The sequence below is a fragment of the Wolffia australiana genome, chromosome 17, assembly GCF_029677425.1.
Source record: "Wolffia australiana isolate 7733 chromosome 17, ASM2967742v1".
Classification (NCBI taxonomy): domain Eukaryota; kingdom Viridiplantae; phylum Streptophyta; class Magnoliopsida; order Alismatales; family Araceae; genus Wolffia; species Wolffia australiana.
In genome coordinates, this window is record NC_135851.1 from 2,049,943 (window position 1) to 2,073,837 (window position 23,895).

The 23,895-nt window shown below is 45.1% G+C and overlaps 1 protein-coding gene across 2 annotated transcripts; it reads right to left on the reverse strand.

Moving 5' to 3' along the window:
* Positions 1-1,917: 1,917 nt before the first annotated feature.
* On the reverse strand, positions 1,918-22,837 carry LOC144714123 (catalytics). 2 transcript variants are annotated; one of them, XM_078588808.1, is made up of 16 exons: positions 22,677-22,837; positions 22,471-22,616; positions 21,559-21,631; positions 21,430-21,451; positions 9,364-9,442; positions 9,171-9,203; positions 8,869-9,017; positions 8,645-8,801; positions 7,902-8,142; positions 6,757-6,998; positions 5,828-6,091; positions 5,655-5,762; positions 4,740-4,964; positions 4,378-4,581; positions 3,603-3,779; positions 1,918-2,356 (listed from the first exon to the last, which is right to left on the reverse strand). In XM_078588808.1, the coding sequence occupies exons 1-16, from the start codon at positions 22,753-22,755 to the stop codon at positions 2,171-2,173; spliced, it is 2,385 nt and encodes a 794-aa protein (XP_078444934.1). In that variant the 5' UTR covers positions 22,756-22,837; the 3' UTR covers positions 1,918-2,170. The 2 variants fall into 2 exon arrangements, with proteins under 2 accessions (XP_078444934.1, XP_078444935.1); XM_078588809.1 differs by having other exon boundaries at positions 22,688-22,821.
* Positions 22,838-23,895: the final 1,058 nt, after the last annotated feature.

Genomic DNA, 23,895 nt, shown 5'->3' on the forward strand with positions numbered 1-23,895 from the left:
TTTGGAGAGAGAGATGGATAATATGTTCTTCAGATGCCAAAGTTTAGAGAGAGAAGCAAGGTGTGGCTTTCAGGTACATTGGGCCCTTGCCTTTTCCTTAGTAACTTATCTAGATCAGCCTTATATGCTCTTCGGCTTCTACATATTTAGAGAGAAGCTGTGCCAGATATGGCATGCATCATGTAAATTGGGCTTTTGAATGTTCTCCATGCAGCCCTATATTTTTTTGGGGATAGATAGATAGATAGAGTGAGAGAGAGACATGGAGGATAGAGAGAGAGTGCACGAGAGGGATGGAGGGAGAGAGAGAGAGAGAGTGTAAGAGGGACGGAGAGAGCAATTGAGACGGAGTAAGAGAAGGGGAGAGATAGAGAGCAATAGAGACAGAGAGTAAGAAAGAGAGGAAGAGAGAGAGAGACAGAGAGTAAGAGATGAAAAGAGCACAGAGAGACAGCATAAGAGAGCAGGAGAGAGAGACAGAGTAAGAGGGAAAGGGAGGGAGCAGGAGAGAGAGAGACATAGAGCAATAGGGAGCAGGAGAGGGAAACAGAGATAAGAGGGAGAGAGCAGGACAGAGAGAGAGACAGAGAGCAATAGGGAGCAGGAGAGAGAAACATAGAGTAAGAGGGAGAGCAGGAGAGAGGCAGAGAGTAGGAGAGGGAGAGAGAGAGAAAGAGAGGGAGGGAGCAGGAGAGAGAGGCAGAGAGTAGGAGAGGGAGAGAGCAGGAGAGAGAGAGGCAGAGAATGAGAAAGAGAGGGAGAGAACAGGGAAGAGAGAGAGAGACAGAGAGCAGGAGAGAGAGGCAGAGAGTAGGAGAGGGAGAGAGCAGGAGAGAGAGAGAAAGAGAGGGAGAGAGCAGGAGAGAGAGAGGCAGAGAGTGAGAAAGAGAGGGAGAGAGCAGGAGAGAGAGAGAGAGGCAGAGAGAGAGAAAGAGAGGGAGAGAGCAGGAGAGAGAGAGGCAGAGAGTGAGAAAGAGAGGGAGAGAGCAGGAGAGAGAGGCAGGGAGTGAGAAAGAGAGGGAGAGAGCAGGAGAGAGAGAGAGAGGCAGAGAGTAGGAGAGGGAGAGGCAGAGAGTGAGAAAGAGAGGGAGAGAGCAGGAGAGAGAGAGGCAGAGAGTAGGAGAGGGACAGAGCAGGCGAGAGAGAAAGAGAGAGAGTAAGAGAGGGAGAGAGCCGACGAGAGAGTAAGAGACGGAGAGAGCAGGGGAGAGAGAGAGAGACAGAGAGGGAGAGAGCAGGAGAGAGAGAGAGGGAGAGAGCCGGAGAGAGGGAGAGATAGAGTAAGAGAAGGAGAGAGCAGGGGAGAGAGACAGAGTAAGAGGGAGAGATAGAGTAAGAGAAGGAGAGAGCAGGGGAGAGAGACAGAGTAAGAGGGAGAGAGAGGGAATGAGGGAGAGAGAGCAAGAGAGACAGATAAAAGAGAGGGAGTGGGAGAAAGGAAGAGAGCATGAGAGACAGAGTAAGAGAGAGGAGTGAGTGAAAGAGAGAGCAATAGAGACATAGAGTAAGAGAGAGAGTAGTGAGTGAAAGACATAGCAAGAGAGACATAGAGTAAGAAAGAGAGTAGTGAGTGAAAGACATAGCAAGAGAGACATAGAGTAAGAGAGAGAGTAATGAGTGAAAGACAGAGCAAGAGAGACATAGAGTGAGAGAGAGAGCAAGAGAGACCGAGTAAGAGAGAGAGAGTGATTGAGTGAGAGAGAAAGAGAGACAGTGAGAGGAGAGCGCAAGAGAGTGTGTGAGCGAGTGAGAGAAGAGAGAGCAAGAGAGACAGAGTGAGAGAGCAAGAGAGAGGGGGGAGAGTAAGAAAGACACCGAGAGAGACAGAGAGAGCTAGAGAGAGAGACAGGGGACCTAAAGAGGAAGAGAGCAAGAGAGAGAGAGAGAGAGAGAGAGAGAGAGAGAGAGATGGCTGCTGGAGGACTGTTTTTTCTTAAAAAAACTCTTCTAAGTTCCTTTTAAGATTTTATTTTGTCCCATAAATTTTTTACACACAAAGTGGTATTAACACAACGCGTGATATACCTTTTTTTCCAAATCTTTTTGGCCTGTCGACATACTCCCCCGGCAGACGTATGTCCAGAATTCCTCTCACCACAGCACGCTTAACTTCGGAGTTCCCTTCTCGTGGTATCCACTTTGGCAAGCCAAGATATATATATATATATATTTAGTTTAGTAGGTCATGAAGAGCTTGCGGAGAGCTGACGGGCGCTCTGCAGACGAAGTTTTCACAGACATGAGCGACAACGGGTCGATGGACGAGTAGGCTGCTCTTCGCCATGGCGGCGATGCTTGAGTTGACTTCTTCCCAGAATTCCATTTCTTCTTTGTTGTTGGGGTCAATTTGTATCACCTAAAATAGATAAAGAGAGATGAACTCTCTCAATAATAATATACCAAGGTCAACACCACTTTCTCTCTCATCATCTTGAGGCAAGGGAAGGAAAATCTCTCTTTCTCTCTCTAGATTTCAGTCTCGGCATTCCTCTCTCTCTCTAAATAGCAGCTGTGAGGGGATTTGTCTCTGGAGTTATATCAAAGTGGGGTTTATTTCTCTCTCCTGCTAGATTGCATCGTGGGAACCTCACTTTTCTCTCTCTAGATGTAACAAGCTGTGCACTCCTTTGCCATTACATTTGAGCTATAGCGAGTATAGTTCCGGATCGTCCGGGACGTGGACGATGGACGGGACGGGGCGAATTTTGCCCTGTCTGACGTCCAGAGTAAGTTCAGGGACGAAGGATGGGACAGTTTTTCGTCCAACGATAAAAAAACCGTCCCTTCCAGTCATACCGGGATGGTTTTTCGTCTCGTCCAGTCCTCCTGGGACTAATTTTCGTCCCGAAATTTTTCCCGGACGTAAAAACCCATTTTATATTTTTAATATATTAATATAGATTTTTCTAAGTTTTTTAAGGGAAATATGGAAGAGAGAGAATGCAAATGGACTTATGTACAATTAATTCTGAGCGGTGGACGAAAAAATACAGGGACCTTGATGCAAGTTGTCATTGCGAGGCCACGTGGCAACATCTCAACCGTTGGGCGTGAATCCGGTGGTTTTCCATCCAGATTTGTCCGGCCATCGTCCAAGACCTCTGGACGGACGGTTTTTTCATCCCACGGGATGAAAACCGTCCCGTTCAAGAGCCCCGGCACGAATTTTCGTCGCAAAATTCGTCCTTATCCTCGGACGGGACGATTTTTTCCTCCCGGGATGAAAAAATCGTTCCGTCCGCGTCCCTGCACTATAATACCAAGGTCAACACCACTTTCTCTCTGATCATCTTAAAGGGTGAGCTCTTTCTCTCAAGATGAGTCAAGGGAAGGAAAATCTCTCTTTCTCTCTCTAGATTTCAGTCTCAGCATCTCTTTCTCTCTAATAGCAGCTATGAGGGGAGTTGTCTCTGATGCTATATCTAAGTAGGGTTTATTTCTCTCTCCTGCTAGATTGTATGGTGGGAACCTCACTTTTCTCTCTCTAGATGTAACAAACTGAGCACTCCTTTCTCATCATCACATTTGGTCGAGGAATGTGAAACTGAAAATGTAGGAAAATATAAATGTAGGATGAAAAAAGAGTGAAATGACAAGCTTACCCTCCTGTTTGGGTCGTATGATGAGAAAATGGTGGAGATCATATCTTGGAATTCGGCGGAGGCATTACTGCCGGCAATCACAACCTGTTTCTGTGACGAGACGGCAAGCATATCCGCTGCGCAGCACATTAATGGCAGGGCAATGCTACGTTCCTTCAACCTATCCTCAAATACCGCCTACAAAATAATTTAAATGAATTTTGAATTTTAAATTAATCACACAGGGAGGATCACCGATCTTGGTTGACCTACCCCTCATTTTTTCACATCAAAAAAGATTTGTTAGGCAATGCTGAAACACAGATTAAAATTTTTGTATTGGAAGTTCGAAAAGGAGAATTATTATCTAATTTATGGCACCGACGAAATTCAAAGAAAAAGGAATTTTGATGTGGAAGTCTAAACATAAAATTAAAATTCAAATTATGGTGACGAAGAAATACAACGATTCAGATTTTGCTTTTGAACCTTTTTTAGAAAATTAAAGCAAACTTATGACAAGGGTTAGACACAAAAAAAACGTTTTTCTTTGGAATTTCGAAAAGGAAAATTAAAATAAATTTAGTTAGGGCAACGATGAAACAGAGAGACTAAGATTTTGGCTTTGGAAGTTAAACAAAAAATCAAATTTGTGGCAACCAGGAAACACAAAGATGAATCTTTTCGCTTTGGAAGTTCAAAAAGAAACTTAAAATCAAATTTATGGCAAGGATGAAACACGAATTATGAATTTAAAGCTTCGTGATAGATTTCAAATCAAAAACGTTGAACTGACCATCAGGTGCTCGGCTTTTTGGTGATATTCATCAGACTTGCTATTCGAGAAAAGAGAGGAGAATCTTATGAGATTTATTGCTGATACAGAGTTTCCAGAGGGCTCTGCCCCGTCGTAATCCTCTTTTACTCGTAGAAGGACAGATGGGTCTTCCCCCCCGGTGTTGAAGTATGCTCCTCCTTCTGTGTCTAAGAAGAGTTCATCCTGAGAATAGGTCGAGAAAATGATAACTGGGTCATCATGAGATGAATTAAATGATCATCATACAATGAACAAAATGATCATCATACAATGAACTAAATGATCATCATATGATGAACTCAATGATCATCATAAAATGAACTGGATGATCATCTTCGTACCTGAGTAGCCTGAAGGTCGACGGCCCATTTAAGCCACTTTATGTTGCCCCCAAATTCATAAAGATCCAGCAACCCAGCTATAAGAAATGCATAATCGTCCAGAAATCCTGGAGCTTTTGATGGGCCGTTTCTGAAGCTGTGGGTTAGTCTATGTGATTTCTCGTTGTATAGTTGTGTCCTGATGAAAGATGCTGCCCTTTCTGCAGTATCCAGATACTCACTTGGCTGCGAACGGCAGAAAAATTAGTTCAATGGTGACTGTAGATATTAGCAGTTGGAATTAAATTGGAATAGCTGATTTCCGACAGACGTTACAATATTTGTAACTCCGATGCTATCTCTGGAAAGGTTGAGGACGACGACGAAATCAGGATTTGTCATTATCGTTGTCATCCAATATTATTTCACTTGGACGAATGGCAATGACTGATGATGGATTCAACAGATGGATGATGATGAGGTCATTAAATGATCTTATCTTAGCATGGAAACAATGGACGATGATGATGCCTTGTGAAAACCAGATGAGTTGACGATATCGACTTGCCATCAGCTGATGAATGAGAATGACGATGACGATGATGGCTCTTGGAAACCAGATGACGATGAAGGTATTGCCTTATCATCAACTGATGGATGATGATGATGGCTGATGGATGATTACAGTGATGATGAGGATGGCTTTTCAAAACAGGATGATGATTCCTTTCAAACAAAAAGAAGATGATGACTACAGCGAATTGTCATCAACTGCCGGATGATGATGACAATGGTAAAAGCGATCAAAGTCATTTTTTGCAACGTCCGCCTGGAAATGTTGTCTTTGATGTTAGCAAAAAAGTTTACGCCTACAGTTCCAGAGCAGGGAATCATAGTTTTTAGGGATCAAATACAAGCAAAAGTTTGTAAACTTACGTTGCATCCAACGACAGGGAAGTAAAACGCTTCTCCACCTTCATTCTTAATAACTTTGGAAGCTCTTGCAAAAGCAGATATTGCCAGTCCGTTCCATGAAACAATAACCTGAAAAGTAGAAAAAAAGAAATTTGAAAATTTTCAAGAAAATAATACCCAACTTTGAAAGCTACCTTATCATCCAAATGTGGCTTTGGTCTTCTTAAACGGGCGTCAAACAGTTTTTTCCTCCATGCCCCAAGACCAGCCGCATACTCGTCCACAGCCAAGCCCACTTTAGAAGCTCTTGAAGACATTTCTTTTCTCTCTATAAGCACATTTTTCCCGTTGAATTCATCATGAGGGTCACTCATTTTTGAGAGATCACAATTCCCTGAGTCTTTGATATAATAATGCTCCTTGAACAGGTCTGCCCCTTCTCCAACGGTTTTCTCTACCTATAAAAAATGAGTTACTATAAATCGAGGTAACAAAAGAAGTTGACTTAACTAAAACAATCAGAGTTCATCATCACTGTGGACAGGTAATGACTTGCAATCGTCCTCATCAATTGCTTTCACTGGAATGAGGATGACACTCGGAGTTCATTGCCACCGTGGACAGATGATGACTTGCCATCGTCCTCATCAACTGTTTTCAATGGAGTGACGATGACAATGAGAACACGTCATTGTTCTCACGTCACTTCCTCTATTTTACTTATTAAGACCACAAGGGACAATGATGAGTTGTGATAGAGATGAGAACAGAATCAAGTCAGAATATTCTGTAGAGTCCGCTACAGTGAAGTTCCCAACAATCATGTCAGAATGAGAACAGATAGAGATCGAAGAGAATAGGACAGAAGAAAACAAAAAGTAATACAGCGGCAGTACCGGGCTGGGGCTCTGATACCGGTACCATAATTAGCCAAAAAATAAAGTGAAAATGAGTTTAATTTTTGTTTTTCTACAGGAGGATCAATCTCATTTCTCAGTTGGGTAATGATTTCTGTCAGCCTTCATCTGTGTGATCTAAAAATTCTTTTATTCTCTAATATAAGTTCATTAAATTGAAACATCTCTCAAAAAAAGTTATCGAAAGTTTTATGAAAGAATATAACCTCCTCACTCGTCCAAACGTAGAATGCTCCTTCTTTTTTCCTTTGAGCGCCTGCATATTCAGCACTATCTGCATCCTCAGCTGAATAAATTTCTCCATCCAGCCCGATGATATCTCTTCTCAGATAATCAAGAATATCCCGAACCATAGTGGAATAAAACTTATCCTTTGTTACAGAGAACGCATCCAGATAAGCATTAGCGAGTTGACCTTGATCGTAAAGCATCTTCTCAAAATGTGGAACTGCAGGATAGAATAAGTTGAAATTACACCCAAACTCCATTCAATTGAAAAGCAACAGGATGATAGAACCCTAAAGATTATATCAATGGAATCTTTTCAAACATCAAAAGATAGGGAATTGCAAGACAGGGATGGAAGAATTGATCTGGAACGAGGTAGGGATCAACCCAGAGGAAGCTAGCTGAAGAACCAGTCAGATGATCACAGGGAGGTTGGTAATCGTAGGCAGTCCAAGGGAAGGGACCAAGGACAACGAGGCTATCGTTGCCAACCTTTCAGGAAGGGGCCAAAGAGAGGGATGATGGCGAGGCGAGAAGGGATCGAGAAACAAACACAACTCTGACGTTTGAGGAAAATAATGCAAGAGTCTTCTAACAAAACTTTGAATGGTATATCAAGATATCTATTTTCTCGATAGTATTTTATACTGTCCTATTCTTGAACCTCTAGTGACAACAGATTTAGCGTATTTAATATTCTTTCCAAAATTGAACTTTTCTGATAAATTATTTCTTGATAGTACGACTATGAAGTATATTTAACCAGACTCCCTTTTCCTCAGATGAACTTCCGCCAAAGTACAGGATAGAATTTTACCAACGAGCTCATGGAACTATTAAATGACAGGTTGAGAATGCAGTTTAAAGTAGGGTATTTTGTCTTAAGTAGGGTATTTTGTGTAGTTCTAGAATCACCAAGCTGCTTATTTAAGGCAGATAGAGTGGAGTGAAACCTAGAGGGTTTTAGCCAAAGCATGTACTCAGATCAACAGGGATGAAGACGAATGGAACAGAGAACTTATATGGAATGGCATGGATCATGTCCTATGTTAGGAAAGTTTTTACAGGGCACCAATGACAATAAACTTTGAAAAAGTGGTAGAAGAAACTTGAATAAACTCACCATGCCAGCATTCATCGACACTGTACCTATGAAATCCACCACCAATGTGATCATGAATACCACCTCTAGCCATGCATTTAAGGGTATGAGCAGCCATACCCTCTGCCTCAATCGCTTCACTTTCCTTCCCAATTTCCTTCATCTTTCTAGCCCAATAAAGCATCAGGTGAATTTCAACTGGTCTAGGAAACTTTGGGGCGGATCCAAATCCACCAAATTTTGGATCGTAGCTTTCTGCAAGCTAAAAGTAAGACCAATGCTCCAGTTGAGTAAGTAAAGATGTAAAAATTAGATCAAATAAAACTTTATTTTTCAAGAGAAGAAAATAAATGCTCTCCACTTGACCTGATACAAACAAGAGATATTCCAAAAGATAAAAGAAAAAATTCAATCACTTCTTCAACCCAAATGCAATGTGGATGAAACGATGACCGTCTTTTGGGTGGACTTAAGTAGTTCTTGGGAAAATCCAATCAATGGAATTTTAATATTTTTATCAATACGGCAATAACTTATCAAAAAAGAGTTGGTTTAGTACTTAAAATGCAAATACTTTCTAGATCTTTCTGGTTTTCCTCAAAAGACGATAGTCAAGGCTATAAACTTAGAATCCAGGAAATATCTGACACTACACGCAAAGAGTAACAGGATTACTGAGCAGTGTAAAAACAAATATTTTTATCATAAATACCACTCAGTAACTAAAAATTGAAAAATAGAAGGACGCCACAATTGGAACGTACCTGCTCATAACAATTTTTCAGGGAGCAATTTAAAACCTCCTCTGATAGTCTGCGAGAGACAGATGTTGCAGACAACGCCTCAGAGAGCTGTTCAATTGCATGGGATCCTCCTTCTTCAAGCGTATCCTTCTTCGTGTCCCATACATCCTTCACCTTCCTGAATTAACACATATATTTATTATATTTCACGCTGTCTACCCCATGATCTCAAAAGATTCACCCACCTGAGAATTGTCTTGAATCCTGGCCTTCCGTATTTATCATCAGGAGGGAAATATGTTCCTCCCATGAAAGGCTTCAGATTAGGAGAGAGGAAAACACTCAACGGCCATCCCCCTCCACCATACATAGCTTGAACATACGTCATGTAGACCTGCAACAACATGCATGAATCAAATTAGTTAGTTCACAGTTATCTCCCTGAAGCATACATAGAATCTACAACGACTGTTTTTCTCACTTTAAATTATAAGTCGGCTAATTTAATATTCAGAAAACTGTTGACAAATTAGTTAAATAAAGTCACCTTATCCACATCAGGTCGTTCTTCGCGATCCACCTGTAACACTCAGAGGAGTCAGAAGAGATCCATTGTATCAATGTGAAATTTTCTTCAAATTTTTACTCCACAGAAACTACAACTTTTCCTGTCTAGACAGCAATCCAAATATCCACATACATTAGAAGAATATCATTTCTATGGTATATTAGATAAACACCTTAATGCTGACGAACGCATCATTCAGTATTTTGGCAACCTCTTCATTTTCAAATGACTCTACCTCCATCACATGACACCTGAAACACAAGTTTGGGGCAGAATTTAGCCTTATTAAGGAAGATCTCCTCATAGTAATCAAAGGATTACGAATTTGGAAGTACTTTAGTTTATTGTGTTTAAGGATCGCTAATTTGTTTATCTTTCCATGATGCGTGGTGATTTTTCCTTTTGTTGTAATTTTACTGGGTCTAAGATACTACGTTCTTACCATTGGAAGATTAAGCTACAAGTTAAATATCATACCAGCTAAGTTATAATGCAATGCGATAATATAACTGGCCACTTATAAAATAAATGGCGATCATGCGTAGCGTTCAGCATTCTAAGCAACACGCGAATCGGAAAGATATTTACATACCTGACTCCAGCTTAGGGGGTATCGGAAAGCTAATTTAGCCTTATTACCGTCATGTTGAAAGACGGGGAGTATTCTTCTTAATGCTCTGTAGTTTGAATAGAGCTTTGTGTAGATCAGGTATGTAAATATCTTTTGGGACTTGTGAATAGAGCTTCCATACAGAGCAATCTAAGATGTGGCTCATGCAAAGAGGTGACTACCTCAAAAGAAAGGCATCATCCTTCATTATGCATAAAGCCCACTTAAATACAGGTTACAAAAGCTAAATGCCCAAGGCCCACTTCTAACTCTTTGTGTAGATCAGTTTGCCAATAAACGGATCCACTTTAGGGTATTCTAAAAAGAATTAAGAAACTGTTAAGATTCGGCTGCCTCCATCCGTGCTAAATGATATGGCTGGTAGCAAGAGTAACTATTTCATTTCTTAACTCTGCCAGGATGTTGTCTTCAACTTTCCCCCTCAATGTCTGCTTCAATGCCATGCTGGAAAACACAATAAGGAGATAGAGGCAGGGCGGCTGGAACAGCCTGCCACCCTGGAACCAAGAGGTTAAAAAAAATAAATCAATTTAACTGCTCACATTCCATGTTCTCATCTTTCATATCTATAGGGAAAGGAGAGCCTTTACGTCCAATGCACAAAAGGCCCAAAACAGATAACTGTCTCTTTCTGCTAGAACACAAAAATCCCAGGACAGGAACCTAGCTCTGAAAACACAAGAGCCTACCACTGTGATAATACGTAAAGTCGATAATAAGGGTGCTTATTCACTATTATAAGACTCACAAGAGATGAGAACAAAAGAAATAATAGTGTTAGATCATCAGAGCCCAATTATGGGCAATTCATACTATCTTATGGGCCAAAGGCCATGTAAATGTAATAGAGTAACTCTAGGGAATTAATGGAATACTAACTAGAATTAAGGCTAACCAAGTTGGGCCCATTAAGGGCCCAATAAGAGCCCACTAAGGGCCCATTAAGGGCCCAATAGTGAGGAGCCCAATAGTGCTTAATATTAGGTCCAATAAGGACCTAATATTTACTGGGCCTGATTAGCATCAGGCCCAGTCTCCAACGGTCAGAAAAACTGACCGTTGGACATCCAGCTGAGAAAAAACAGCTGGATGTAACAAGTCCCAACGGTCAGAAAATATGACCATTGGGAGCACTCTCTCTCCTCTGTGTTTTTTGTATAAAAGGGCCTGGTGTGAAGAAATAAAGGAGCTAGTTTTTTGGCCCCATTTTTCCTGTGTTCCCCTCTCTCATTCTACCACCTCGCATCCCATTCTCTCTAAATTTACAAATAGGTAGTTCAAGAACTGCCTCACAAGCTGTGTATGGATTTTTGTGCATTCTATATAGGAGATAATCACACAACTGACTTTGGAAATCATTCCGTGAATGTCCGTAATAGAAACGGATCCATACTCTGGTAAGATAGTGGACAATCATGCATCCTCAACAGAAGGCATCTGAGATGAAGGGAGAGATGATTGATCAAGAGATAGACACGGGATTACTCCAGAGGGAGCAGGGTGAACATTTGGTGATTGGGAGATGATTGCAGGAGAGGGAATCGCTGAGGGAGATAGGGAGACTTCGGGAGAGAAGATCAACTGACCAATCAAATTCAACCCAAGAGTTCTCTGGAAGATAGGGGCAGAGGAGGAGAACCGACAGAAAGATGATTGCCAGAACTCAGGGGAAGGGGGAGAGTGCGAGGAAGATCATCAGTGGAGAGAGAAGAGAGATCAGCCAAATATCAGACTAGAGAGAAGATAAGAGAACCTAAGGACTTTGATAATACCTCTTAGCACAGTGGAAAATGATTAAAATTCCCCTATGGGCTGAAATGACAAAACTAATCCTAGATACGACGGTAAGTGTACCTCCCTCCTACGGGGAGGGCTACAGACATCGAAAGGGAAAAACTACCCAATGATAAAAGACCAAAGTGCCAATAAGATCCCGGTACGAAGATCACGATGGCTGGGAATGGACCAATACCCTTTTCTCGATCTTTAAGGACTGTCGATTCATTTGGCGACAAAAAATCCCACTGAAGGTTACAAATTTTCTGTTGGCTGCAACTTCAGCGAAGATTGATGACCCCCCCCCCTTCCCCTTTCACAAAAGGCTATACCCAGAGACATCAGCGGAATGTGAGTTATGTTCAGAAAGGGAAGAAGATTGTAATCACATATATTTCGAGTGCCCATTTGCTCGTACGATTTGGGTCAGTCAAAGGAATCGCATGGGTGGAAGTGACCTCAGAGGAGTCTTTCTGGAATTCAATGTGACAGGGCTGGTGCCAAAGGAATGAAAAGGTTGGTCGGGTACAGATGACACTATGGGAAAGTTGGCTGCATAGGAAGGAGGTGATATTTCAGGGCAGGACGGCATCTACAGACAGGAGGATCAGGATTTTGAGGGACTTAAGGCGGCATGGTTCCCTGGGGACGGATATGGAAGGGGGAGAGGGTGATATGTTTTAGGTAAGACATGAACCGACCTATTGTGTAGTGGGGTGGTCACTGTTCTGTCAGATGACTGTCCCTCAAATGTTTTCATGAGAAAAAGATAAAAGACCAAAGTGGCAGCTCTAATTGACAGAAATAACAGAAAACCCTTCATAAGGGTTGAGGTTTGCATCAGTCAACAGCCTTCTTTCGTTTCTTCATTTTGCCAGGTCCTTACAATGACTAAGCTGATGATAAAGGAAAATCAAATACAAGTTTTTGTGGTCAGAATGCAATCATTTTCAACTTCTAGCCTTTGTTCTCAGGAGGTTCAGCTCAAATTTCAATAAATAAAAATTCTGAATGACCTCGGCTCTTTGTAATTGTGAAACCCTAGAAGGGTTGAGGGAGAGGAGAAGATCCTAGATTGAAGGAGGAAGAAGATCATGACATCCCGGACCCAAAGGGGTACATAGAGGGTATTTATACCCTAGGAGAGTAAGTAGGAGAGAGAGTACATAATAGGGAAGAAGTCCACACTAACACCCCCCCGCAAGCGAAGTATGGATGTCGTCCATGCCGAGCTTGGACACCGCACGTTGAAGCAGGGGCCGGGACAGTCCTTTGGTGAGGACATCCGCGGCTTGATCCGCGGAGGCAACAAAGTCAAGGTCGAAGATGCCTTCGTCCATCCGCTCCTTGAAGAAGTAGCGGTTGCGCTCCATGTGCTTGATCTTTCCCTGCTGGCCAGGGTTCTGGGCCAACGCAATCGCCGACTTGTTGTCGCAGTAGAAATGGATCGGGCCGGAGTACTCCACCCGAAGGTCATGGAGAATGCCGTAGATCCATTGGCCCTCAGAGGCCCCATCGGCGAGTGCCCGGTACTCGGCTTCAGCACTGGAGCGGGACACCTTGTCCTGCTTGCTGCTCTTCCACGTGACAAGACTGCCAAACAGAAAAATGCAGTACCCAGTCGTGGAGCGATAATCCACAATCGAACCGGCGAAATCAGCGTCGGTGTACACCTTCACTGTCCGATCCGTACTCCGTGGGAAGAGCAATCCCTTCCCGGGGCAACCTTTAAGGTACGCAAGTACCCGATATGCTGCCTGGCGATGGATCTCCCGCGGTGAGTGCATAAACTGGCTGAGAAGATTGACGGCGAAGCTGATATCCGGTCTGGTGTGCGTCAAATAGAGGAGTTTCCCCACCAGCTGCTGATACTGGAAGGAATTCACCACAGGCGAGTCGTCCCCTGCACCCAACTTCACGTTTGGGTCAATGGGAGTACTCACTGGCGCACACTCCGTCATGCCCGCAAGGGCCAGCAAGTCAACGGCGTACTTCTGCTGAGACACAAAGATGCCCCGGGGGGCGTATGCCACCTCAAGGCCGAGGAAGTAGCGGAGAGGCCCAAGGGCCTTAACCTCGAACTCCTTGGCCAGAGCAATACCAAGGCGAGTCGCCTCTGCAGAATCGGAGCCGGTGATAAGAATATCGTCAACATATACAGCCAGGATGGAGACGCCGGCGGGAGAATGGCGGAAGAACAGCGACGCATCGCCGTTGCTCTGGGTGTAGCCCTCGGTCTTCATCACGGAAGAGAACCGTCCGAACCACATCCGCGGAGACTGCTTGAGTCCATAAAGAGACTTCCGCAGTCGGCAGACGGTGCCAGGAGGGCCGAGGGCATACCCCGGAGGTGGCTGCATGTAAACTTCTTCCGTCAAGTCGCCATGGAGAAAAGCGTTCTTCACGTCGAACTGTCGGATACCCCAGTGGAAGTGAGCAGCCACTGCCAAGATGAGACGGACGGTGTCCATCTTCGCCACGGGTGAGAATGTCTCGGTAGTCCACGCCGTAGGACCGAGTGAACCCTCGGGCCACGAGACGCGACTTGTAGCGCTCGAGGGTGCCATCAGCATGATGTTTCTTGGTGTGAATCCACTTGCAACCCACCGCCCGCTTGCCAGGAGGTGGGACAACATCCCAAGTGTGGTTCTTGAGCAGGGACTGCATCTCCTGCCCATCGCCGCTTTCCAATGAGGAGAAGCGATAGCATCGGCTAGGGCGGCGTGGAATGGGGTCCGACTCGATGCGAGTGAGAAACAGCCGGTAGGAAGTACTCAGCCGGTCGAAGGAGATATAGTGGGACAGGGGATAGCGCGAGTGCGGGTGCACTCGCGTACCCCCTTCCGAAGAGGCGATAGGCCATCCCAACTGATCGTCATCATCGGGAGACAGGGAAGGATCGTCCGATGGTAGAGCGGAAGCGAGTGGAGACGGAGACTCCTCGGGGAATGGAGAAGAATCCGCAGGAGGGAGAGAGGGCGACTCCCGAAGAGGTGTGGGTGACGACACACCGGGGGAGAGGGGAGCCGCGGGGAGGAGGTGTCGGCGGTAGTGGCGGAACCGCTAACGGGGTGGCGAGGTGGCAAGGATGCCGGAAGGGCAAGGGAAGTGGAGGAGTGCTCCGGCGACCCCGTGGAGAAGAAGCCACTGGAATGGAAGGCCGATCAAGTGGGGGAGAAACAATGGAGGAGGGCAAGGGAGCAGTGGGCCCCGCAATAGGAAACGGCTCTAAGTGGGGAGCCGCAAGAGCCTCATCCAACGAGAGGCGGGATGAGGGGTCACCGAAATAGGACTCATGTTCGGCAAAGGTGACGTTTGCCGAGATGAAATACCTCCGAGAAGGTGGGTGATAACACCGGTAGCCTTTTTGAAGGGAGGCATAACCCACAAACACGCACCGGAGGGCACGAGCGTCGAGCTTCGTGCGGGAAGGAGACGTGTCATGCACATAGGCAGTGCAGCCGAAGACGCGAGGGAGCAGGCCGGTCCGAAGAGGCACGCCGGGGAAGGCCTCAATCATCCGATCAAGGGGACTGTGGAACCCCAAGATATCGGAGGGAATGCGGTTGACGAGTTGCGTGCTCGTTAACACCGCATCACCCCAATACGACCAGGGTACCTGGTAGTTCAGCAAGTGTCCGGGCCGTGGAGGTGACATAGCCAATGCGACGCTCAGCCATGCCGTTCTGCTCCGGGGTCGCCACACACGAGGATTCATGAAGAATACCCCGTTCGGCAAAGTAGGAGGCGAGATCGGCATTGACGAAATCGCGGGCGTTGTCGGACCGGAATCGCTGAATGCCGCGGCCGAACTGAGTCTGGACGACGGCACAGAAGTGACGGACGGAGGCAGGAACCTCAGATTTCGCCGCCAGCAGGTAGGTCCACGTGTAGCGGGTCGCCTCATCGACGAGAATCAAAAAATAGCGATGGCCCTTTAGGCTCGCCTGTGGGGCCGGTCCCCAAACATCACTATGAACGCGGAAAAACGGCGTCGAGCTGTGGGACACAGACGGAGAAAACGTGGATCGTCGATGCTTGGCCAACTGACAAGCTTCGCAAACAACGGTCTGTAGGTCTAGTCCAGTACACAACGACGGAAATAAACGCTTCAAAGTGGAAAACGGAGGATGACCCAGGCGCTGATGAGCCAACTGGAGCCGTGCACGGCGCTGCTCGTCAACCGGACGGAGGCTACGAGGTACCAAGAAGCACTGCGAGCGGCCCCCATCGTCCAACAGCAGCAGCCCATTCTCGCGTCTAATGGCTGTAGTCCGCCCCCCCTTGTCAGAAAGGAACATGCCGTCAGGTTGGAGGTGAAACGAACAAAAAACTGAATCAACCAGACGCTGCGGTGACATGAGGACGGCTCGCAGGTCGGGGACGTGAAGGACGTTGCGGACAACACCGAGGCCGTCAACATAGACTGCCCCGATACCAGCCACGCGGAGACGTCCACCACCGGCCGTGAGAACCGTACGACTCCCACTATGCCTCTCGTAGGATACAAACCGGTCGTTGAACGGGGTCATGTGATCGGTAGCCCCCGAATCAAGCACCCAGGTTGTATCCGAGACCAGAGGTGAGTGGAGAGCCGTATGACCACAGTACCACTGATCAGACACCGGAGAGGAGTACGCACCGAAACCGCCAAAATGGGCGGAAGACTGGGACTGCATGGCGGCCAGCTGCTCGCGGAGAAGGGCCACATCAGCCTGAAGCTGATCCATGGGTGACGTGGAGGACGGAGTGGCTGCGACCATGGCCTTCGGGTCGGCTGCCTTCTTCTTCTCGTTATCTAACTTGCGACGCCGGCAGAAACGACTGCGGTGGCCGGGCTTGTTGCAGTAGTTGCATACCACTGCGGAGGCCGGCGGATCGGAAGTAGAGGCGGAAGAGGAAGTGGAGGAGGAAGTCGATGGCCGAGTGAGAAGAGCCGTCGAGTCGGGAGAGGGCTCGACGGAAGCCTGCTGCAGCTGGAAGTGACTTTCCTCCTCCTGGAGTTCCTTGACGAGATCATCGATTGAAGGGAGTCCTTCGCGTCGATGGAGGGCGCGACGACGAATGTCATCGTATTCTTTGTTGAGGCCGTTTAGGAATCCCAGGAGCCGGATGCGGAGTGTATTCTGATAGGACACGGAAGCCGGGTCATCCGTTGGCAGGTAGTAGTCAACTTCCTCCCACAGCTTCTTGTGGGCCAAGGCATAGTCCGAAATGGACAATTGGCCTTGACGGAGGTTTTGGGCGCGCTGGACAAGGCTAAACAGGCGCCAGTTGTCGCCATCACGGCCACAGTAGGCAGCGGCCTGGTCCCAAAAACCCTTCACAGTCGTCCGGTGCGGGAACTTGTCACGGAACTCGGGAGCAAGAGTGTGAATGTACAGCCAGCCCATGATAAAATTTTCCTCGGCTTCCCATGCCGCGAAGTGTGGATGGGTCGGCGGTAGCGGTCCGGCTATGCAGTGTTTGAACAATTGGCGCGCCTTGAGGGTGGTCTCGATGTACCGACGCCAGTTAAGGATGTTCGGGCCGCGGAGAAGGGTCGACTCCGGGACCATCGGGAGAGGATGGACCACCTTGTGCGACAGCGGTTCCCGCTGAAAATCAGCGTCGGAAAAATCACTAGCAGGCGTCGGCACTAGCGGGGCCACTGTGGTGCTGGCATTGCCGGAGACGGGAGGGTCAACACTGTCGTCCGCCATCAGGCAGGCAGTTGACTGTCAGGGGTCCGCTCGGGGCTGGCTGCTCAGGCAGTTCCGCGGTCGGGGCTGCTCGGGCTGCTGGACCGTGCAGGTCTGGCTGCTCGGGCGGCTGGTCCTCTCGGGTCTGGCGGCTCGGGCGGCTGGTCCGCTCGGATCGGCTGCTCGGGCTGCGGGACCGTGCAGGGCTGGCGGCTCGGGTGGCTGGTCCGCTCGGATCGGCTGCTCGGGCGGCTGGTCCGCGCGGAACTGGCGGCTCGGGCGGCTGGTCCGCTGGGCTGCTGCTCGGGCGGCTGGTCCGCTCGGATCTGGCGGCTCGGGCGGCGGTTCCGCGGTGGGAGACGGTCTTCGGCAAAAACGGTGGTCGTCGGTGGAACCAGGGTCGATTCTGCAGGAAGTTAGGGTTTCCCTTCCTGCAGATTCGAACAGGGCTTTGGTTCACCGGAGTTCCGCCGGGATTAGGGTGATGTCAAGCCCTATACTCAGATGCCCAAGGGCTCTGATACCATGTGAAACCCTAGAAGGGTTGAGGGAGAGGAGAAGATCCTAGATTGAAGGAGGAAGAAGATCATGACATCCCGGACCCAAAGGGGTACATAGAGGGTATTTATACCCTAGGAGAGTAAGTAGGAGAGAGAGTACATAATAGGGAAGAAGTCCACACTAACAGTAATCGTATGTGTATTTGTACCACTGATTGTGTTGGTGCTGGTCAGATTGGGAATCAGAAAACTCTCATGTGATGTTTCAATTTTGATGAAATTTTCATATGATTTCCAATGAATTCCTGGTTCATAGATAACGCTAAGTTCATCAAATATGACACTAGTTGAGGGATGCAGGATGATCAAATTTTAGCCCTAATGTGTTGGAAATTTGTAACAAAAATAGTCCAATATTGAGCCCCCACCAGAGATGCCAGTCTCTTTTTCTTCTTGGTTTAGGTTTTAGCAAAATAAAAGAAATATATTATACAGAATAGACTCGTTTAAATAACAGTCACAAATAAGTGCGCCATACCCCCAGAAAGTGTTGCTTCGGAAAAATTAACGATTTTTCCCGCATTCTGCTGGGGGTACACACATAATAGGATACATGAATCAATCCTTTCAAGTAAAATATAAAGTATAATGCTTCATTAGAATTTCCCTCGATCTCTCAGATCCAAAATCTCTTTGCGACTGTCAGAGATGAGGTTTCTGGAGGAAGCTTGGCCGTCAAAGTGAGAAAAAATAAATAAATAATCACGTTTTATTGATTTATACTTAGCCTTCTGTGAAACATTATTGGACCTCTTTTGTTGTGTTACCATTAGGTACAATTGTAACATAACAAAAGAGAAAAAACATGCGACAAGACATAGCAGAACACGCAACACCTGATGTCTCCTTATGCTTTGCCAAAATTCCAAACTGGTTACTAGTTTTATTACACAAAGATATCACCATTCGAAACAAATGTAATATCATTAAAAAAAAAGTCAAATCATCTGCACTTTGATAATCTACAGATAAATGCTTGCTCCCCATCATCTTTTTTTTTTTTTTTTTTGAAACGAAAAAGGGAGTCACCAGTAAGACGGTGCCCCCATTGCCATAACATTGCTCCCCATCATCATGGATGTGATTTAGGGGACATTTACCCCACCCACCTAAATTGTTAAATGAATAAGTTTTTGTTTAGCCAATTGAAAGGCCTCACATCCCAATAAGTCAGTGTCGACAGAATCAAACATAGAAACAAACCAAGACTTACGCATATCAGATGAGGGCCACCAACCTACGATGCTGTAATAAAACTTGCTTTCTCCTCTTTTTCTTGCATCCACTTCTCTGTCAGCTTTGACAAGTTTTTAGAATAAGTAAAACGGACCTTCAATCCTGACACAAAGTAAGATGCACTCGATCATGCCTAATAGGTGAAGCTTAATATGACCAACACCAGGGACAGGTAAGATCTTTCCTCCAGCCGTCAGTATGCAGTACACCTATATAAACTAGGTGTCATATGTTTTGTTGTCCGGAAACGAAAACTCATGCTGAATTATGAGAAGCATTGATTTGACAAGTCCTCAGAAAGCTTTGACTCCGCTAAAAAATGAAGAGAGCTCAGGGAATTATTCAACTTTTCCACCTCCCCTTTGAGTAGTTCATACTCCTCTGCCCCCAGGAATGGTTGACTGGTTGGTCTGTTGCGTAAGGTTGAACTTCTACGTCCTCAGACAGCTACCCTGTTGTCACAGGTTGCCTTTCCTGAATTTAGCAGAGGTATTCTTTGCCTGCATCTGATATGACCTGTCGTATCAAGGAGCATATTAGTCATTTGATCCACTAGTGGCCTTTCTGTCATTTTACCTGCTAGGGGAAGTTTGGTGATTTTCCCTCTCATGTTTGTTTTCCCTTTAAATAATGTAGCCCCCTTGGAAAGGGCAAACAAAGTTGTATTTGTCTCTCTCTCTCTTTCTTCCGTGGGATGTTCATCTTGCTGGTATCCCCCTTCAAGGTAGCGTCCACCCTGCCGCTCCTCTTTCCTGTGGCAACATCCACTCCACCAGGTCCTCTGCTTTTTTTTTCTGGGAGATGATCTTACCACAGTCTTCTCCTTCTTTCCCATCCTCTCCCAATAAGAACTCCACGCTCTTATCAGTATCTTTTCCTTGTAATATGAACACAATTAATTTTCGTTAAATTTCTATTTTTCTGACTTCCCTTGCTGCAGAGTGATGGACTGGTCCAAATTGGGTTCCTCTTCCAGCACCACAGCATATGTGAAGTCTATCGTTAACCACACATCCTAGAAAGAAGTGTAACAGCGTCATAGGTCAGACGGGCATACCCCTGTCTGCTCCTCCAATCTTGCGCAAAGTCTTTGATACAAACCTTCCCAAGAGATACTTGAGGAGGCCACATGTCAGAAAAGAGGCCTGATTAGTTCCCTATTATTGGGGCGACAACAATTCAACAAATATTGGGGAAATAACCCTTGAGAGCAGGCTGGACCACAGGAGATTCTCAAAGATCAAGCAGAGGGACAGTCAATCCAGCAAGCTCTCTGGCAAGGACAATGCTATCTGGCGGCATCTATGATACTTTATCACTGTTCTTCTACCTATTAGTCTTTGATACAGCAATGCAAAGTCTTTGATACGACAATGCCATCTATGACGCATGCTGGAAGTCCCTCAGGAGGAGGGCGGGTAGCAGGCGGTCGAGCTGGGGAAGGGTCCTCGCGATGCTTTGGACACTGTAGCTTCACCGCAACGAGGTGATATTTAAGGGGAAGGCTGCGTCGCTGGAATCGGTGCTACACAATCTAGGGAAATGTATACCCTACTGGTTCAGTAGTTCAGGTGGGCTTCCCTCTTTTAATTTCAAAAAAAAAATCACTGTTCTTCTACCACCCTTATGAAGAATTCTAATTGCAATTTGTGAAATACGTATCAGAGCAGAGACTGTCTTACTTATTTTTATTTGAGTAAATTGAACGATTGCTTTTCTCTCACGAATTGACATTATTTGATTGGATCTTTAAGGAGATCGGAAGAAGTTATAAACTCTAATGTCTGGTCTCTGATATCGTGTTGTATTTTCAATGTCGAATGATCAAACTCTGAGAAAGAAAATCAACCGCAGCCCACCAAATACGAAGATCACCTAAAGGTAGTAAAAGAGGGATATTGTCTCGATATTATAGCTTTAACTGTATAATTAAAATCCTCAAGAAAACGGATATATTTCCCTTATTCCTATGGCTTCTTAAGGAAGTAATGGAGGTCCGAGAGTTGACAGGTCATTGAATGACGGATTAGGTCATAGCAATGAATTAGTTGTATTTCTTATAATTAACAAAAATCCTCATTTGCTTCGTTTCATTTTGAAAGTGGGTGATGATTTTCAGAAAATATATCCGTCACTTATAATGATGAATAACCAGTTATTCAAAAAATAATAATGATGAATAACTGACAGATTAATTTTTTGTCAATCTTTTTGGTAGTTCTTTAAATCATTTATTGAAAAACATTTATACAAAGATACAAATTATGTCACTGTTTTTTATCTTGTTTAACTGATGGTCAAAGGAAATAATCCGCGAAAATCAACAAAAAAAGAGGAATGACAACGATACTGACCAATGACAAGTGCTGTATCCAACTGCCGTTGGGGTCCGGATATGAAAAACAACGATGGAATTATGATTACCAGAAGAGAATAATTGAAAAATCTATGATATGAAAAAAAAAGGGAAAAAGGAAGCTGACTTGATAGAAATATAGGAACATCTCTTTCACGAGCTGCCTTGAAAGCTTCTTCCCCCCATGGGTACCAGTCAACCTTCCAAACAAGACATTGTACTCTTATTCTTCACAAAGAACTATTGATTCATTTTGGAAATAATACGGAAGATAGTTATTTCATTTCGTAAAACCGTTAGTTATACTTAAAAATCCATTCATTTTGGATTAGCTTTCATAGTATTTCACTTGCCACAGTCTTCCCATCAGCATCGAAAACCAACATCAAAAAGTAAGAGATGAGTGATATTGAATTTTACAATTTTGGATACTCAAACATAACTCCAACTCGTGTACATTCAAATACACGGAATTAAAATGATGATGATAACTAATTGAAATATTACTCCCGAAAGATAGAAAGAAAGCTAATTCTCTTGAATCTACTCCTGAGGTCTGAAATATGACGGAAGAATCTGCGCAACGCAATTCATGGGGAACAAAACTGGTTAAAAATTATCAGGGTCAATGATCATTTCTCCAAAATGGAGTAGCAAGGCCGAAACCATCCCAAACAAAACTGAAGAACTGTGTCCTGACACAAACCATTAGAGTCTATCATTTCCTATTTTCAAACATAACTCCAGCTAGTGAGATTTAAATACATGAAATTCAACGAGGACAAATCATCATTCTTAATTGACTTCTTACTCCCGAATGTCATAAATAATCCAATCCTCAATTCTAAAACCTTAAGGAGAAACTCCTGAAACGCAACTCAACGGAAGAGCAAAATGAGTAAAAAAAATCAGATTCAGAAATCATCCCTCCAAAAGAAAAACGAAAATATGAGACAGAAACAGACCCAACTTCTGGATCTTTCCCATGTCCATTCTTAAGACTGAAAAGAACACACAGAAAGGAGGAGAAAGAGCGAACCGGATTGTGAGCGTGCTGGAGCAAGTACGGGCTGTGTTCGGCGGAAAGCCGGTTAGTATAACGGTAAGGCGGCGGCGCCGAGGTAGAACTTGACTCAGCCATGGCAAGAACTCGCCGGCAAACGTACGATCGCGGAGACGAGATTCCTGAATGCAAGATATCATCAACATCACTATAAATTTTTGAAAAATAAAATCAAAAAATACCTAAAAAAAACCGTGATCTTGCTGAAAGAGCGCGCCGGAGAGGAACTGGAATCGGGGAGAGTATCGCCGAGATGATCATCGCTCTAGAAGATCTCTGCAAGAAATTCTGGGAAGTAGATCGACATTGATGAACTTTGTAGGCTACATTCCTGGGAAGAAAATTTGAATTTTGGGGGAGATAAATACGACTCGCCGATCAGATCGGATCTAATCGGACGGCTCAGATTCCATCTTATCCAAATATATTTGATCAATATCAACGGCCCGTGGGGATCGGTAGTCGTCGTTGACCGTTGACGTCGACGACCAACGACGACGACGACGACGGTCAATAGTTGACATGATGTTGACGGTCAATGGTTAGTATGATGTCAACAGACGACGATGATGATGACGGTGAATGGTTAGCATGATGTCAACAGACGACGATGATGATGACGGTCAATGGTTAGCATGATGTCAACAGACGACGATGATGATGACGGTCAATGGTTAGCATGATGTCAACAGACGACGATGATGATGACGGTCAATGGTTAGTATGATGTCAACAGACGACGATGATGATGACGGTGAATGGTTAGCATGATGTCAACAGACGACGATGATGATGACGGTCAATGGTTAGCATGATGTCAACAGACGCGGCGATGATGATGACGGTCAATGGTTAGCATGATGTCAACAGGCGGCGATGATGATGACGGTGAATGGTTAGCATGATGTCAACAGGCGATGATGATGACGGTCAATGGTTAGCATGATGTCAACAGACGACGATGATGATGACGGTCAATGGTTAGCATGATGTCAACAGACGACGATGATGATGACGGTGAATGGTTAGCATGATGTCAACAGACGACGATGATGATGACGGTCAATGGTTAGCATGATGTCAACAGACGACGATGATGATGACGGTGAATGGTTAGCATGATGTCAACAGACGACGATGATGATGACGGTCAATGGTTAGTATGATGTCAACAGACAACGATGATGATGACGGTCAATTGGTTTGCATGATGTCCACATATGAAGATAAGTGGTTAGTATGATACCAACAGATGGAGGTCAACGGTTAGAATGATGTCAACCGACTAGAATGATGACGACGGTAAATGATTAGTATGATGTCCACTGATCTCCGTGATGACAATCCTAGTCAATGGTTAGTGTGATGTTGATGGGCGATGGTCAATGGTTAATAAGATGT

Bases quoted from the DNA above. Each gene is read 5' to 3' on its own strand.
- LOC144714123 (XM_078588808.1), bottom strand. From the start codon at position 22,755: ATGATCATCTCGGCGATACTCTCCCCGATTCCAGTTCCTCTCCGGCGC. The intron at 21,452-21,558 runs GTCAGCTTCCTT...CCCCAACGGCAG, and splicing joins TGTTCCTATATTTCTATCAA to TTGGATACAGCACTTGTCAT. The intron at 6,999-7,901 runs GTGAGTTTATTC...TCTATCCTGCAG, and splicing joins TGTCGATGAATGCTGGCATG to TTCCACATTTTGAGAAGATG.